Source organism: Cynara cardunculus, unplaced genomic scaffold (genome assembly GCF_001531365.2).
Source record: "Cynara cardunculus var. scolymus isolate 2C unplaced genomic scaffold, CcrdV1 Un_Scaffold_3508, whole genome shotgun sequence".
Classification (NCBI taxonomy): domain Eukaryota; kingdom Viridiplantae; phylum Streptophyta; class Magnoliopsida; order Asterales; family Asteraceae; genus Cynara; species Cynara cardunculus.
In genome coordinates this window covers 34406-49145 of record NW_020201505.1, presented here as the reverse complement: position 1 = coordinate 49145, position 14740 = coordinate 34406, and the positions used below count along the sequence as shown (strand labels likewise).

The 14740-nt window shown below is 37.5% G+C and overlaps 1 protein-coding gene across 3 annotated transcripts in view; it reads left to right on the top strand.

Annotated features, from left to right (window-relative positions):
- Positions 1-14740, top strand: part of LOC112503664 — a 30177-nt gene that overhangs the window by 14398 nt on the left and 1039 nt on the right. For 2 of the 3 annotated variants that reach the window (XM_025107656.1, XM_025107658.1), the window contains 11 exons: positions 627-697; positions 3283-3388; positions 4629-4771; positions 4890-5048; positions 5124-5227; positions 5417-5592; positions 5889-6078; positions 11652-11751; positions 13084-13252; positions 14190-14272; positions 14383-14459. In XM_025107656.1, the coding sequence (XP_024963424.1) occupies positions 627-697; positions 3283-3388; positions 4629-4771; positions 4890-5048; positions 5124-5227; positions 5417-5592; positions 5889-6078; positions 11652-11751; positions 13084-13252; positions 14190-14272; positions 14383-14459 (1378 nt within the window). The remainder of the gene's footprint in view (positions 1-626; positions 698-3282; positions 3389-4628; positions 4772-4889; positions 5049-5123; positions 5228-5416; positions 5593-5888; positions 6079-11651; positions 11752-13083; positions 13253-14189; positions 14273-14382; positions 14460-14740) is intronic. The other variant, XM_025107657.1, reaches the window with a different exon arrangement.

Sequence of the window (14740 nt, the reverse complement as noted above, 5' to 3'; positions counted from 1 at the left end):
CATGAGAGTCAGCCTCATATAATCATGGCTTTCTCCTGTGGCTGATGGAGAATAGTTTAAGCAAGGTTTATGACTTTGCTGAGTTATGTTGTACACGCAATTGTGGTTGCATGTTGAAGTTCGTCATGTGTGTATGCTATACATAATTCTTGGTTTTATTTCCTTGTTAACTGCGTATTTTGTGAAACATGCCTAAATTTCGGATAACAATTCGTCTTGCCTTGGTTTTCACCTTATCACAGGCTTCAATATCTTGACCCTGTTGGACCAGTAACAATAGTATAACTAAGATAGGAAAACCAATATAATTTGTGGTTGCTTTTTTAGGGAAGCTGATAGGGACCTTCTGTTTGATTCTAATCACCATGCGATGAGTTTATTCTTTATCTCAGCCAAGCCCATATCCATGGTTCTGTAATAAAAGTAAGTTCCCTATAAATCTCAGTGCCAAATAAATGCTACTTGGTACTGTGGTGCATTTTACTTGGTATGATAGGAGCGGTCATTAAATCTTCCATCTTACATGGTGCTGATAAACACCTTGCTGAAGTCTTATTACTAGCAATCTATTGAGCTAGCATTTGCCTTTTTGTGCTTACAAGTTATGCTTTCTTTGTTGCTATCAGAAATTTCGGAAGAAGAGGCTGAAGATCACTTGCAAGATGCGATCCAGGAGAAGTTTGCTGCATTTGGAGATGTATGTGTTTTAACCACAATCTTATCAACTATACATGATATCTTCGAGATGCTAATTTGTTTGTATGTCTACAGAATCTTTGTGCCCTATGCTGTTATGACCTACTAAGAAATTGTTTACTTATATTGTTATGGTTTAGATAACAAAGTTTTCTTGACCTTTGTTTGTGTACGAGAGAATTATATTTGTATTTGTACTTGAACATTTATGTGGTATCAGGTAACAAGGCTTGGTGCAAGTCATGGCATGCATTTGCTTCTAACAGGCACTTAATACGACAGTACAGGGAAACCCATTAACATTTTGTGGGGAATGTCTTAAGAGTTTAGGGGGATCCCTGTCACATTTGAGGGAATTGTTTTACATATTGGGGGAAACCTTCTACATGTTGAGGACCATTACATAGGCAAGAGAAACCTTTTTACACCTTGTGGATGACACATCAGCAAGGGGAAAGATCTTACTATTCTTCTCAAGGGACACTTCATGTTCGGTAGAATCCATTTGCTGGAGAAATCATTTGCAGCAAATACCAAATTATATATGAGGTATCTAGTTGGGATGTTAGCTTGTAGATGAGATCCAAGGTTTGATGCATGTCAATGTGAAAAAGAGATACATGGACATGTTTTAATAGGATAGAGGGAATGAAGTTATGAGATGCTCTGCCAGATGATAAAAAGTGTGTTTACAATACCAAGGAAGGGGTTTACTTTGGTAGCTATAGCTAATAGCCTAAAACATCTTCGTAAAAAAAGTGGTATAATATCAGCTTCTAGAGCCACCATTTTTAGTCCATAATGTAGGATATATGGTGGATGCTGGATTATTGTAGGGTGCTTCACCATTTATCTTAATCATCACTAATAAGTTAAACATGCTAAATACTAAAACTAAGCTTATGTCATAATATTAGATGTCTTACCAAATAAAGTTGATTTGACTAAGCGAGCGATTACAAGAACATTGCTTATTTGGGCTTCTTCAGGTGGGTAGAGCTTGCTTGGGATAACTAAAGAGGTTTTGTGCCTGAATCTCACTTGTTTATTGTGCAATTATGAAATCATTCTTCAAGACTAACCCTTAAAAATATTGCATGATATCTTCATAGTAGGCATTGTCGAATGCTTAATTGTTTGAATGTTGAAAATTTGGAAGCTACACTAATTTTCAGCCATCCAATTTATGATTGACGAAGTTCATTAATGTCGACTTCTCCTACAAGCATCCCATTGGTTTTATCATTGGGTACCAGTCTTTTGTATGTTTGTGGCTTACGGAGTTCTGTATCACATTATGTTTTTGTTTCTAGATTGATCAATTAGGTAATGGTGCTGGATTTAGTGAACTTTTTGATATTAGACTATGGAGAATATCAATTTTGTCACCGCAAGGCATTATAGCATGCAGAAAGTAAAATTGATGTCCTGCCTTTGTGAATTAAAATGCATCGCCTGCATAACTTATGGAACAGTTTTTTTCTGTTGCTTCCTTTTGCTATACATGATTGAGGATAGATAATCACTAAAGAGGGGCCTCAAATTTATTCATAATTGAAAGTTAATTTCGGGAGCGATTCATCCTTCCCGAACGCAGCATACAACTCTCCGTTGTACTGCGCTCTCCAAGTGTGCCTGTCCCCCCCTTCTTCCTTACCACGGCAAGTCTTTGTGTTATGAATGTTAAAATAATTTTCATTTTAGGGTGTCATACTAAGGGGCCGTTTACCAAACATTCACCCGGGTAAGACTTACCAAGTCACATTACCTTACCGGATGAATATGGTAAGGACCAAGAATCTTACCCGTTAAGAGGGAGACAAGGACCGAGAATCTTACCCGGTAAGTGAGGGCGACGACTCTTACCATGGTAAGCGCTTGCTGGGTAAATTGTTGCATACAATGCCGATTTAGACAAGAACCGAGAGTCTTACCCGGTAAGTGAGGGCGACGACTCTTACCATGGTAAGCGCTTGTTGGGTTGTTGCATACAATGCCGTTTTAGTGGACTAAAGTCTTACCCGGTAAGTAAGTGGTAGTGTTAAATTTTACCGGTAAGCACTTACCGGGTAAGTGTTTGGTAAAAGGCTCCTAACTGAAACATTTCCTTTTCAGCAAACTTTGAGCTGATATTACCTGGTTTTCCAAAAGTATCATTATAGATACCTGTCTTGTATCGATTTTGGCCCATAAGTTTTACTTTATTTTGAAAACTAGAAGTTAAAGTCATACACTCATGTTTTGATGGTAGGGTATACTTAAGACATTTGACCAAGCCCCACTCATAAAAATCAATAAATTGCATTTTCATTGAAGGAGTATTAAAAGTAAAAAATGAGAAGAAAACAGAGAGATCTTTCCTTATCATGAGAATTAGATGGATATTTTGCATTAAAGTTGAATATCTCTTCGATGTTACTGAGAATAGTTGATTATAGATTCTTCTGTGTCAATAACTTTGAATAGAGAATAAGAATTGTGACAAGAAGTTTATGATTCTCGATTGAATTCTTTCTATCTTAGTGGAAGTAAGGTTTCCGTTATGATTATCATATGCCTAACATATGCTGTACTTCAATTTGCCAGAAAGAGCATCAAGCCATTGATATCCTTCTAGCAGAGATAGATATATATGAGCTATTTGCTTTCAAACATTGTTGGGGAAGAAGGGTGAAGCTTGCTCTTTGTGAAGGTAATCCACAATATGGACTCGTTGCTTTTAGGTAGCGTTTGGTACGCAGACTGGATGGGACAGCACTGGACTGGACAGGACTAAATTGTTTGTCCTACGTTTGGTACGACTAGAATAGGACTGGACAAAACTGTTAAAATGACCAGATTGCCCCTAAATGATGTTTAATGTTATTTTACATCATGTAATGATTGTAAATGACACAAATCAACCAAAATATATTTAAATAATTACATCTATGATACTTATACTATTTTATGAATTTGTATATATGATTGTAACACAACAATTGTAAAAAACGTACATAATTTAAAAATATTCCAACACAACAATTGTAAATACGTACATAGTTTAAAAAAGAGACCACTTTTAACTTCTATGATCAAATGGATAATTCCACTTCAGAAACTGATTTGCCAAATGTCTAAGTGATAACTCATAAATAACACAAACTCATTAGCAACTGCCATAAATGGAAAATTTTGGTATTGCATCTGTAACACAATCTAAATCGACAAAAACCCAGCAAGAGATGATACAGAAGCAATGCTAGGTATTCAACAGTCAGAAATCAATATAGAAGTATAATCATCCCTAGAACAATGATATTCAACAGTCAAAAAATCGATAACCATGGAATATTGAGGAGAAATTGTACCTGAAATGGAGGCTGAAATGGAGGGTTTCGAGCTCGTGGACATGGAGGCTGGAAGAAAAGAGGAGAAATCGTACCTGATAGAAAAGAGGAGAAATCGATAACCATGGAATATTGAGGAGAAATCGATAACCATGGAAGATTGAGGAGAAATCGTACCTGAAATGGAGGCTGGAATGGAGGGTTTCGACTGGAAGAAGAAACTCGCGGAAATGGAGGTTGGAAGAAGAAAACTCGTGGAAATGGAGGCTGATAGAAAAGAGGTTTTGTATTGATATGAAATAATAACAAATTTAGTCCCATGTTGTTCCACCTTTTTTGGTGAAACAAAAAACCTCAAGAATAGTCCTATGAATTGTCCCATGTTGTCCCATCTCATTTTTGTCCCATGGCACACCAACCCGTCCCACCCAGACTGCATACCAAACGCACCTAGAATTTATATGGAGTGCTACAGTAATGAAATCGGAGTCTGCTTGGAGCTTTATCTTCTTGGGATTATTCTTTCCACTGATGTATTATCCAATTTATGATTGGTACTTTCAATAACTTTGTAATCCTTTTTACGATAAAATTTTATTTCAGAGCTTGATGAGAGAATGCGAGACTTAAAAACCGAGCTCCAGTCTTTTGAAAGTGACGAGTCTGTTGAAAGCCATAAACAAAAGGCTATAGATGCTTTAAAAAGGATGGAGAGCTGGAATTTGTTCAGTGATAATACTTATGAGGTATACTTTGGTTACACATGATATATTTTCTACGTGGAATCGATAAATACCATATGCATACAATGTACAATGAACTGATACAACTCTCAGTTTTACATCCCAAGTGCTTCTCTGTCAGGAATTCCACAACTACACTGTTGCACGTGATACTTTCCTTGCACATATGGGCGCCACGTTATGGGGCTCTATGAGGCACATTATATCACCTTCCATTGCTGATGGGGCTTTCCATCATTATGATAAAATATCCTTCCAGTTGTTTTTCATCACACAGGAGGTAAAACTTATATTCATAAGATGAAAACTTATTCACACAATTTCATTTGAATTAATTCTTGTTTCTGAAATGCAGAAAGTCAGACATATTAAGTATTTGCCTGTGGATATCAATGCTATCATGGATGGGCTTTCCTCTTTACTTTTACCTTCTCAGAAACCTATGTTCAGTCAGCACATGTATGTTCACCTTAATCAATCTAAATTTGTTTTTGTTTTGACATCAGGTGCATATGATCTTGATAATGCTGCACACGTCCATATACACATACAATCTAATTACTTGAAAACTTTTATTCTCTAAATGATCCCGTCTTAGGTTATTACAATTTCTTAACTGCTGGCTTTGGCCTGTATAATGATTTCCAGGTTACCACTTTCAGAGGATCCTGCCTTGGCAATGGCCTTTTCCGTAGCTCGAAGAGCTGCCGCCGTACCTATGCTGCTTGTGAATGGAACATTTAGGAGAAATGTCCGTTCATATCTTGATTCTTCAATTCTACAGCATCAGTTGCAGAGACTGGGTGATCATGGTTCTCTTAAAGGTTCTTGTTGTATATCATCCTTGGGAAAAAATGATGGTTCTTTTGTTTCCTTTTCCTTCTTCCATATTCTACGCTCAATTCTCTACTTCATATGTTGATTCTAGGAAATTGGATGTTTGGTGAAATTCATTACATGAGTTGTCAATGTAGATGTTATAGTAGTCAATATCATCTTTTGTTCGTATATGGCAAGCACCATTGTTTTATTTAAAGTTACTGGAAATTCTAAACTAGCAGCTTGTAAATTCACACCTACTTTAGTTCCATGAAAAAGTCTGTCTTTTTTGTAATTGCAGGATCGCATGCTCATAGTAGGTCCACATTAGAAGTTCCAGTTTTCTGGTTTATTCACGGTGAACCATTGTTAGTGGACAAACATTATCAGGCGAAGGCACTTTCTGATATGGTTATCGTTGTCCAATCTGAGTCATCATCGTGGGAAAGCCATCTACAGTGCAATGGGCAATCTCTGTTGTGGAACTTGAGGTGGATTTCTTTGCATTTGATAATAAGCCTTTTCTAGCATTAGATTGCTAACTACGAGTATTGGATATTTGCACTAGTTACCTCTTCATATAGCACAGTACTGTTTCTTAATTTTAGTTTGTAATTAGTCTGTGCTGTACTGAAAAGATTATCATCTTGAACACAATCTCAAAATCTTCAGTGCTGTATCTAAGTGTTCCTCTAAAGGGTGAGACCTATGCCTGAACATCGTAGCTTGTTTAATCAAAGAATAAATAGGAAATGCTCATTACAAATCCACAAAAAACTTATTTCAGTTTGGAGCTTGTTACTTCACAGAATAAATAGGAAATGCTCATTACAAATCCACAAAAAACTTATTSCAGTTTGGAGCTTGTTACTTCACAAAGAGTGGGAAAAGAAGTTATCTTTGCCGTCTTAAAAAGTTTGACATTGTTGCTACCGGTTTATGATCTTCTTACTCCTTTACTGTCATGTTAGATGGTTTTGTTCATTGTATATGTTGGCATTTTGGCCTGGTTATGATTGCCATGTGGCCACTTTAAAGTGTTGTAATAGTCGTTGATAATGGTAAGAGGACCAAATGAAGAAGATGCTTTGTGGCATGATGATGGTTTGATGTTTTACCAATTATGAGAGACCTGAGAGTTGAGTGTGCCTTCCCTATTTTCTATTGGCTTCAAGGCACACCAGGTGGCGCAGTACTTTTCAGGTAATAAGGCTACAATGTGGGGAAATTAGCATATATGTTAGATTATATGCATATGACACAATGCACATGAACCGGGTTTATTTGGTTGAGAATTCTCTGCATGTGATTTGGTACCAGATAAAGCATATTTAGTACTTATGATAGGCCTGCAAGAAGGAAGTGTAGAAATTGAGAGATGAAATTTTCGTATTTTGAAGGGGAATACAAGTGAGGTATATATACAGGAAAAGGGAAAACCTAAATCGACTTAAAACAAGGAAAATGAATCAAATGAATCTCAGAGAATAATAGAAACTCTTAACTAAGGAAAAGATACAATATCTCTAGGAAATATTATACAAATAAATTAGGATTCCAACACCCCCATCAAGCTGAGTTGTAGATGTTGTGCAAACCCAACTTGGAGTTGAATTCTTAAAAGCTTGTTATAGGATGTGCCTTTTTTAGGATGTCGGCAATCTGCTTCTTTGTAGAAATGAATTTGAGTTGGATGCTTTTTGAGTTCACTTTTTCATAAATGAAATGCCGTCTATTTCAACATGTTTGGTCCTATCATGATGGACCGGCAACCTTATAGCAGCTTCATTGTCGGTGTACATTCTATTTGACTTGGGACATTCTGCTCTTAACTCATTCAGTAGCCTTCTTATCCATATTCCTTCACATATGCCCAGGGTAGTGCTCGATATTTTGACTTGGCGCTGCTACTTGAGACCACAGATTGTTTTTAGCTGCACCAATTTACCAAATTTCCCCACACATAGGTGCAGTAGCTGCTGGTCGATCTCCTTTTGTTAGCTCTCCGCCTGAACTAGCATCTATCTAGACCTCTAACTCTAAGTCTCGGCTGCTGTGTTTTCTAAAGTGCAAGCTAAGACCTGTTGTCATTTTTCAATAACATAGATTGTGCTACACTTCTTCCAAATGTTCCTCACAAGGGCTGTTCATATGTTGACTTACAATGCTGACATGAAAGGCAATATTAGGCCTGGTGTGGAAGAGATAGATTAGTTTGCCTAGTAATCTAGCGATAACTCCCCTTTTTATCGGAATCAGTTCACCACTGTGATAAGCCCCCATGCTACGGTTCCTTGCGGTCCGAACCCGCCGCATTAGGTTAGGGAACTGTTTTCTTTCAAGTTTGGATCCATTGGAGTATGTGCAGGTTGCTCCCAAGCATTTCGATTTCTTTCTTAAGATGTAGGACATACATTCCATCTCTGGATCAGGCCACCTCCATTCCCAAAAAGCATTTGGGAGGTCCTAGACCTTTGATTTCAAATTTCAATGCAAGAAGTGTCTTTATTTTTGAGATTTTTCTAAGTCGTCTCCCGTTAGGATTATGTCATCCACAAAGATAATGAGAATCAATGACCTTCTTGTTAAAGAAAACTTTATGAACAAGGTATGTCCAGCTTGACTTTGAGTGTATCCATGTTTGACAATCTGTTTGCAAATCTATCGAACTGTGGCCAAGGTGACTGTTTCAGGCTGTTTAGTGACTTAATCATATGCAAACAATTCGGCTACTTGAAGATTTCTTCATTCCCGGTGGTATGTCCATATACACTTCTTTGAGTTCCCTGTGTAAGAATGCATTTTCTATATCCAATTGTATAAGGGCTAATCACAATTGACAACAAGTGATATTAAAACTTCTACGGTGTTAAGTTTAGCTAAAAGTGTAAATGTTTTTTGGTGGTCAATGCCCTATGAGTGAGTGAACCCCTTCGCTACCAACCCAACATTGTATTTGTTAATACTCGCATTGAGTTATACTTGATGGTAAAGATTGATTTGCATCCAACAGTCTGCTTTCCATGTGTTATGAGAACCCATGTGCCATTTTTCTCAAGAGCATTGATTTCCTCTTATACTGCCATTTTCCATTTGGGTGTTTCATGGCCTCATTGATGTTTGCGGGTACCAGGTCAAATCAAGAGAAGAGACAAATGCTCGGAAAGTTGGTGTAAGTTTCTCGTAAGAAAACATACCTTTCTATAGGGTGATTTGTACAAGTTACGGTACCTTTTCTATGAGCAATAGGTAAGTAAAGATCATCAAGGGACAAAGATTCTAACTCATGAGTCATAGAATTCATACTCTATGATCTTTCAAGGTTAAAAGGGATCAGAGCAGCTTTCGAGCAGTCCTTTCCTTGCATATTGGTCTCTATATTCCCAACTTTTTCTTGATCTGGAAGGGTCTCCCCCCTCTCTATCAAAAAAATATATTCCCAACTTTTCTTCTTTTGTAAACCTTGAATTCTTTGCTCATTGTATTGGGATGTGTTTGAATTTGAGCTTGTGGAGTAGTGTTGGAATCTGTTGTGGAAGAACTAAACGAAGGAGTGGTGTTTTTTGGACCGGATTCTGATTGAACAGGCAAGGACTGGTGTTTTCTTTAGTAGGATCAGGTTGTATAGGGGATGATGAAGTAGTGTTTCTTGGAGAAGGATTTTGTTGGGTATATATGGAGTAGTGATCTGGTAGAGTTTCCCATAATTGAATATCCTTCCATTGGTCCCCCTGAAGATAGAGTAGAAATGTTCCTTTCTTTGCGGATCACCTTCTCCGGTCCCATTAGCACATTCTGTGAAGGTGTAAAAGACGTTTAAATCACCTGTAATGCGGTCAAATGCTCCTGAATCCCCAATCTATGGGCCTGTGGGGTTGGAGGTTATAATGAATACATGAGGAGAGGTACCTTGAAGATTGACATTTGCATTGGTTGAAGGCGAGTTTGACTGTTGTGAAGGGATTGACCTTGCAGTTATCACAACATGGTCTGCCTTTTCGATTCTTGTTGTTTGAAGAAGACAAGTGACTTATCATGGCAGATCCATCTAATTATTTTGAAGAGTTTGGCATCATCAGTCTTTTCCGACTTTCTTCCTTCAGATTTCAGAGAAAACTTTTCGGATTAGAGGAAGAGGTTTAAGGCTCATGACTCTGCTTCTGACTTGGTCAAGTTTTTTGTTCAACCCTGATAGAAATCTACCATATATGTCTTTTCGTTCCGTCTCTACTGTATGGTATAGATGCTTATGACCTCCCCCTCTATGCCCTGCGGTAATGATTCCTCAGAGGGCTGCATCACTAGGACACTTCCAAGAATATACCTCAAACATATCAAGATGTTGCCAATACCTTGTGATAGTGTTGAAGTATTAGGTAACATCCGAATCTCCTTGCTCGAGTTCAAAAAGTTTGGTTTCTGCTTCAAATAGTTTTGAAGTGTTTTCAAAACATGAGTTGGTATCATGGGCTATGTTCAAGATATCTTAGGCAGTCCGATAGAGAAGAAAGTTCCCTTCAATTTCAAAGAGCATGGAATTTATCAGCCAAGACATCACCATATGGTTTCCAGACTTCCATTGGCGAACGTGGGGACTGATTCTTTGGGTAGAGAGGCTGTACTGGTAACGTAATCATCTTTTCCTTTCTCGGAGACATACATGAGGACGGGTTGAGACAATTGAAGGTAATTGTGTCCGTTGAGTTTGTGACACGTCATTGGGAGAGGAGAACTATAGAGAATTCGGGTGGTGTTTGAGCTCTAAGGAGGAATTGGATCTGAGGAGGCAGAGTCGTCGGAAGTTCCCATTGATGGTTAGATGACTGCTGAAAAAAGATTGAAAGCAGCAGGAAGGAGAAACTTAGGGTTTTAGAGGTACAACTCTTATACCATGTAGAAATTAAGGGCTGAAATTTTTATAATTTTGAGAGCGAATATAGCTGAGGTATTTATACAGGAAAAGGAAAACCTAAACCGACTAAAAGAAGGAAACTTATAATAAGGAATCCTAGAGAATAATAATAACTCTAACTAAAGAAAAGATACAATATCTCTAGGAAATTTATACAAATCTCTGTTTTGCAGAAAAGGTTATCAAAAGGTACTTTCAAAGGATAGTGGGGTCTCCCTCTCTTTGTCTTCTTCTTGCCTCTTTGAGATTTCAATAGAAAGCTGTCTAGTATTAGTGTCGTTGCCTCCGGTGCAAAATGTATCTAGGATTTTGTTGGGTTATTAGATAGGAAATAAAGAGAACATGGTATTGTGTCTGTGACTCGAGTTAAAAAGGATACCCTCAATCTCGAGCAGTGGATACTTTCTTGGGTTTGGGGCAGACAAGATTAACTTGTCTTAGGATAGATAGTTACAAGTCAGTTAAATTTTTCTCCAGTCGTGGTTATGATTTGCTTGTTCTTGTTGATTCAAAATTTGGCAGCTGCTTATGTTAGGGATACTTCGTATTTAGGATCACACACAGATGAAAAGCTGCTGGATTCAATTCTCTGTGGTTCACCATTCACTTTGTTGACATTTTCATCAACATTGTTGATCTTACTCTTGGCCTGTGCTTCCAGATATCAAGATCTGATCAGATACTTTATGATATCGCCCCAGCCTTTGCATTCCCCTTTGCAGCCACCTTGTAGAATCTTAATCGGAACTTACAATAGGAAAAGACAGATACTTTAGCTATAAATTTTTTAAAGCAAATTGGGAACTTGCATTTCTCAAGTTCTCAAGGTGACAGGAATATCCATGTGTTTCCATCAATATTAATAATATAAGTTAGACAATTAAATATAATATCCTGATACTCGTTTTCAGTTCTGTTGGTGGGATTTAGTTATCAGATTGTGTAGGTTACCAAAGAAAGATGTCATTGTTTATTGTTTCTGAATGTTACCATTATCTGCCTTTACATCTCCTCAGTGTTGGGTTATTAACTTGTCTGCTTATAGAGAATGTTGACAGACTAATTTAGATTTTCTATACTATACATTACATTCATCTTCATTACAATATCTAACCAGGTTTTATCATATTTAACTTTTCTGTGCTACATCAGGAGGCCCATAAAAGCTGCATTGGCTGCTGTATCTGAACATCTTGCTGGGTTGCTTCCCCTTCATTTTGTTTACAGTCAAGCTCATGAATCCGCAATTGAGGTACTCCCTATCTTGAATTTTGGAAGTAGTTATGTTTTGCCATCATTTTCCACAAATCAATGTGATAAGGCTGTTGAAGAAGTGTTGGGTGTGCTAGTCAAATATTTTACATTGTAATTGGATTAATACTTAACTCATACATGGCCTTGGGTTTTCAGTTGTTCTATATGAATTTCTGTTTATATAAGCACTTTATATTTGAATCCATAAGGACCAAGGCCTTATCGAGAGTTGACTGAATCACTGACCTAGTTTGTTTTGGAAGTGTAGACAAGCTTTCTCACTGGGCAATGATGGTTTTCTGCTCGCTTGAAACCTGATTGGACTAATTGGCCACACTATTAATTGAAAACATGAATACATGAACTCGAGCTTGCAATCACATCCACTATTATGAGTTCACTTGATTGCTTATCTGTACCATGCAATCTAATTCAATGAAAATGAAGCGAGTAGTAGGCATGTATTCCTAGTATTAGACTACTTAACACCTGTACGTAAACACATACCACATGGTAGTACATTAATTTACCTCTTAAAAGGTAGTTGGCATGTTGTGTGTTCATATTTATGATTCAGTAATACATAAGAACAAGATGATGTGTCTGTGTTCAGTTTCTCTTAATTTTCTATTACAGTGGTTTATTGGTTTTACCCCTACCAGCGTATCATGTTCTTAAATCTTTGTTCTTTTTAGGACAGTTTGAACGAATTATGAGAAGTTACTATTTATTCTAAGAACATCTGAAGACTCTGCACTCTTCTTTGCTACTTTTATATCTTATTTACCTACCAGCATAAATGGGAGGTAGTGCACTACTTTGAACATGAATATGTGTTTTCGTATTCGCTTATACTGATTGAAAATGCTTTTCATTTATAGCTATACCTAAATGTTCCAAGACATTTATATGTAGAGAACTCTTTCATTTAAGAGTTTGTGAAATAGCCCTCTATATAAGGCAGTTTATACCATTTTATAGAATATATACTCCGTCTGTCTAAACATGATGCAACATTTGATTTGGCACGTAGTTCAATGAGGGTGTTTTCAACTAATAATTAAATACCTAATTGCCCCTTAAGATAAATTTGAGGGAACTTGTAGACCAAAATCATTACCACCTATTTCTTGTGATGATGGCCAATGGGCAAACAAGTAAATTTAGATTCCAATCACACTAAAAAGGAACATCTGCATTTGTTATGTGACAGCATAAAATTGTGTTATGAAATTAGTTTTTGTAATTGATATAGCAAAAAAAAACTGGGATATGATATTATGTCTGTCAAAATGACTTCTGGAACTAAGATATACTTGTTACATGGCAGGACTGGGCATGGTCAGTTGGATGCAACCCATTGTCTGTCACTTCTCAAGGGTGGCATATCTCACAGTTTCAGTCGGATACAATTGCTCGGAGCTATATGCTAACAACTCTTGAGGAGTCTATACAGAATGTTAACTCAGCAATCCACCGTTTGCTGATGGAACGTACATGTATCCTTCCCTTCTCTTGATAGTTCACAGGACTCGGTGATAGAACAATTGAAACCAAAAGGTTTTTTTTGCACAACCTGCCAAAATAATCTCAGATAGAATACGGGCTTGTAGAGTAAGGGTGCATTTGGTACGTGGATGGGACTGGACTAGACAGGATTGGACGGGCGGGAGTAAGGTAGGTGGGTGAAAAAATTGTGGAAGGTTTTAGGATTTTAATTTAATATTGGTAGTTTAGTAGTTTTTCCAACCTTGTTCCAAAAAATTGCATTTTTGTCCCACTCAATCCGGTCTAGTCCCAGTCTAATTGTCGCACCAAACGTGGGACAATAAGTTTGTGTACCAAACTCACCCTAATAGGTAATAGTGTTTTGCTCTTCCATTGACAATCATTTGCATGGTAAAGTTGGCTGGGCATTTGTGATCTGTCAGCATGGTAACTATGGGGTCAGTTTGGTCGATTTCTATATACCCACTGTGCTATATACACTACAGAATGACCACTGAGCATAAAATCAATTTCATTAGGTGGCTCATTCTTGAAAAGTTTAACCAAAAATAAGTCATGTTGAGATAAAAAGGATCACTCATTGTGATCCGTTCATGGAACTAAGGTACCGTTTACCAACGCTGACTGGGCAAGTGTTTACAGGGTAAGAGTCACCACCCTCACTTACCTCACAGTCACAGTATAAGATTCCTGGTCATCAAAATAGCCTTAGTATAAGCCTCTCTTACCAGGTAAGCACCAACTGGGTAAGAGTCACCACCCTCACTTACCGGGTAAGATTCTTGGTCAGCGAAATGGACAGTGAGTGTCCACACATGATAGAAGTTGTAATGGCAAAAGCAACTCCATTCCGGTCATTTGTACTTGATATCTCGTTTATCATTTGGTGGCAAAAGAGAGCTGTTTGTGCTACTTAACATTTGGCAGCTGAACAAAGTTTTAAGGTCTTTCAGGCGCATGAGCGGCAGTTGGTGGACAAGTATAACTATGTTGTTAGCCGTTGGAAAAGAGTAAGTTGAACTATATGTGATTTTTCTTGCATGATACACGCTTGGTTGCTGATTTAGTTTCTTATAATTCTCGTTTTTGGTATGATTGATATCTATATCTTATCTTTCAGATCTCGACAGTTGCTGGAGAGCTACGCTATGTGGATGCATTGAGACTTTTAAATAATCTGGAAGATGCTTCCAAAGGGTTAGTCATTTAACATTTAAGCATATCTATTTCATTTTTTTTTGAAGTATATAATATTTATATACCGCAAATGGAACAAATAAACTCACGCACCCTCCTCACCTTTGGTGAGGTTTGAACCCCTGACCTCCTAGGAAGCCAAAGGCTACAATACTGCTAGGCCAAAGACCCTTTGGTATCTATTTCATTCTTGTGTTGCTTAGAATGCTTATTTTGAGTTCTTTGTCTACCTACTCGCAAATCACCTGTATATGGGGTCGTAGTTGTAGGGGATGTAGATG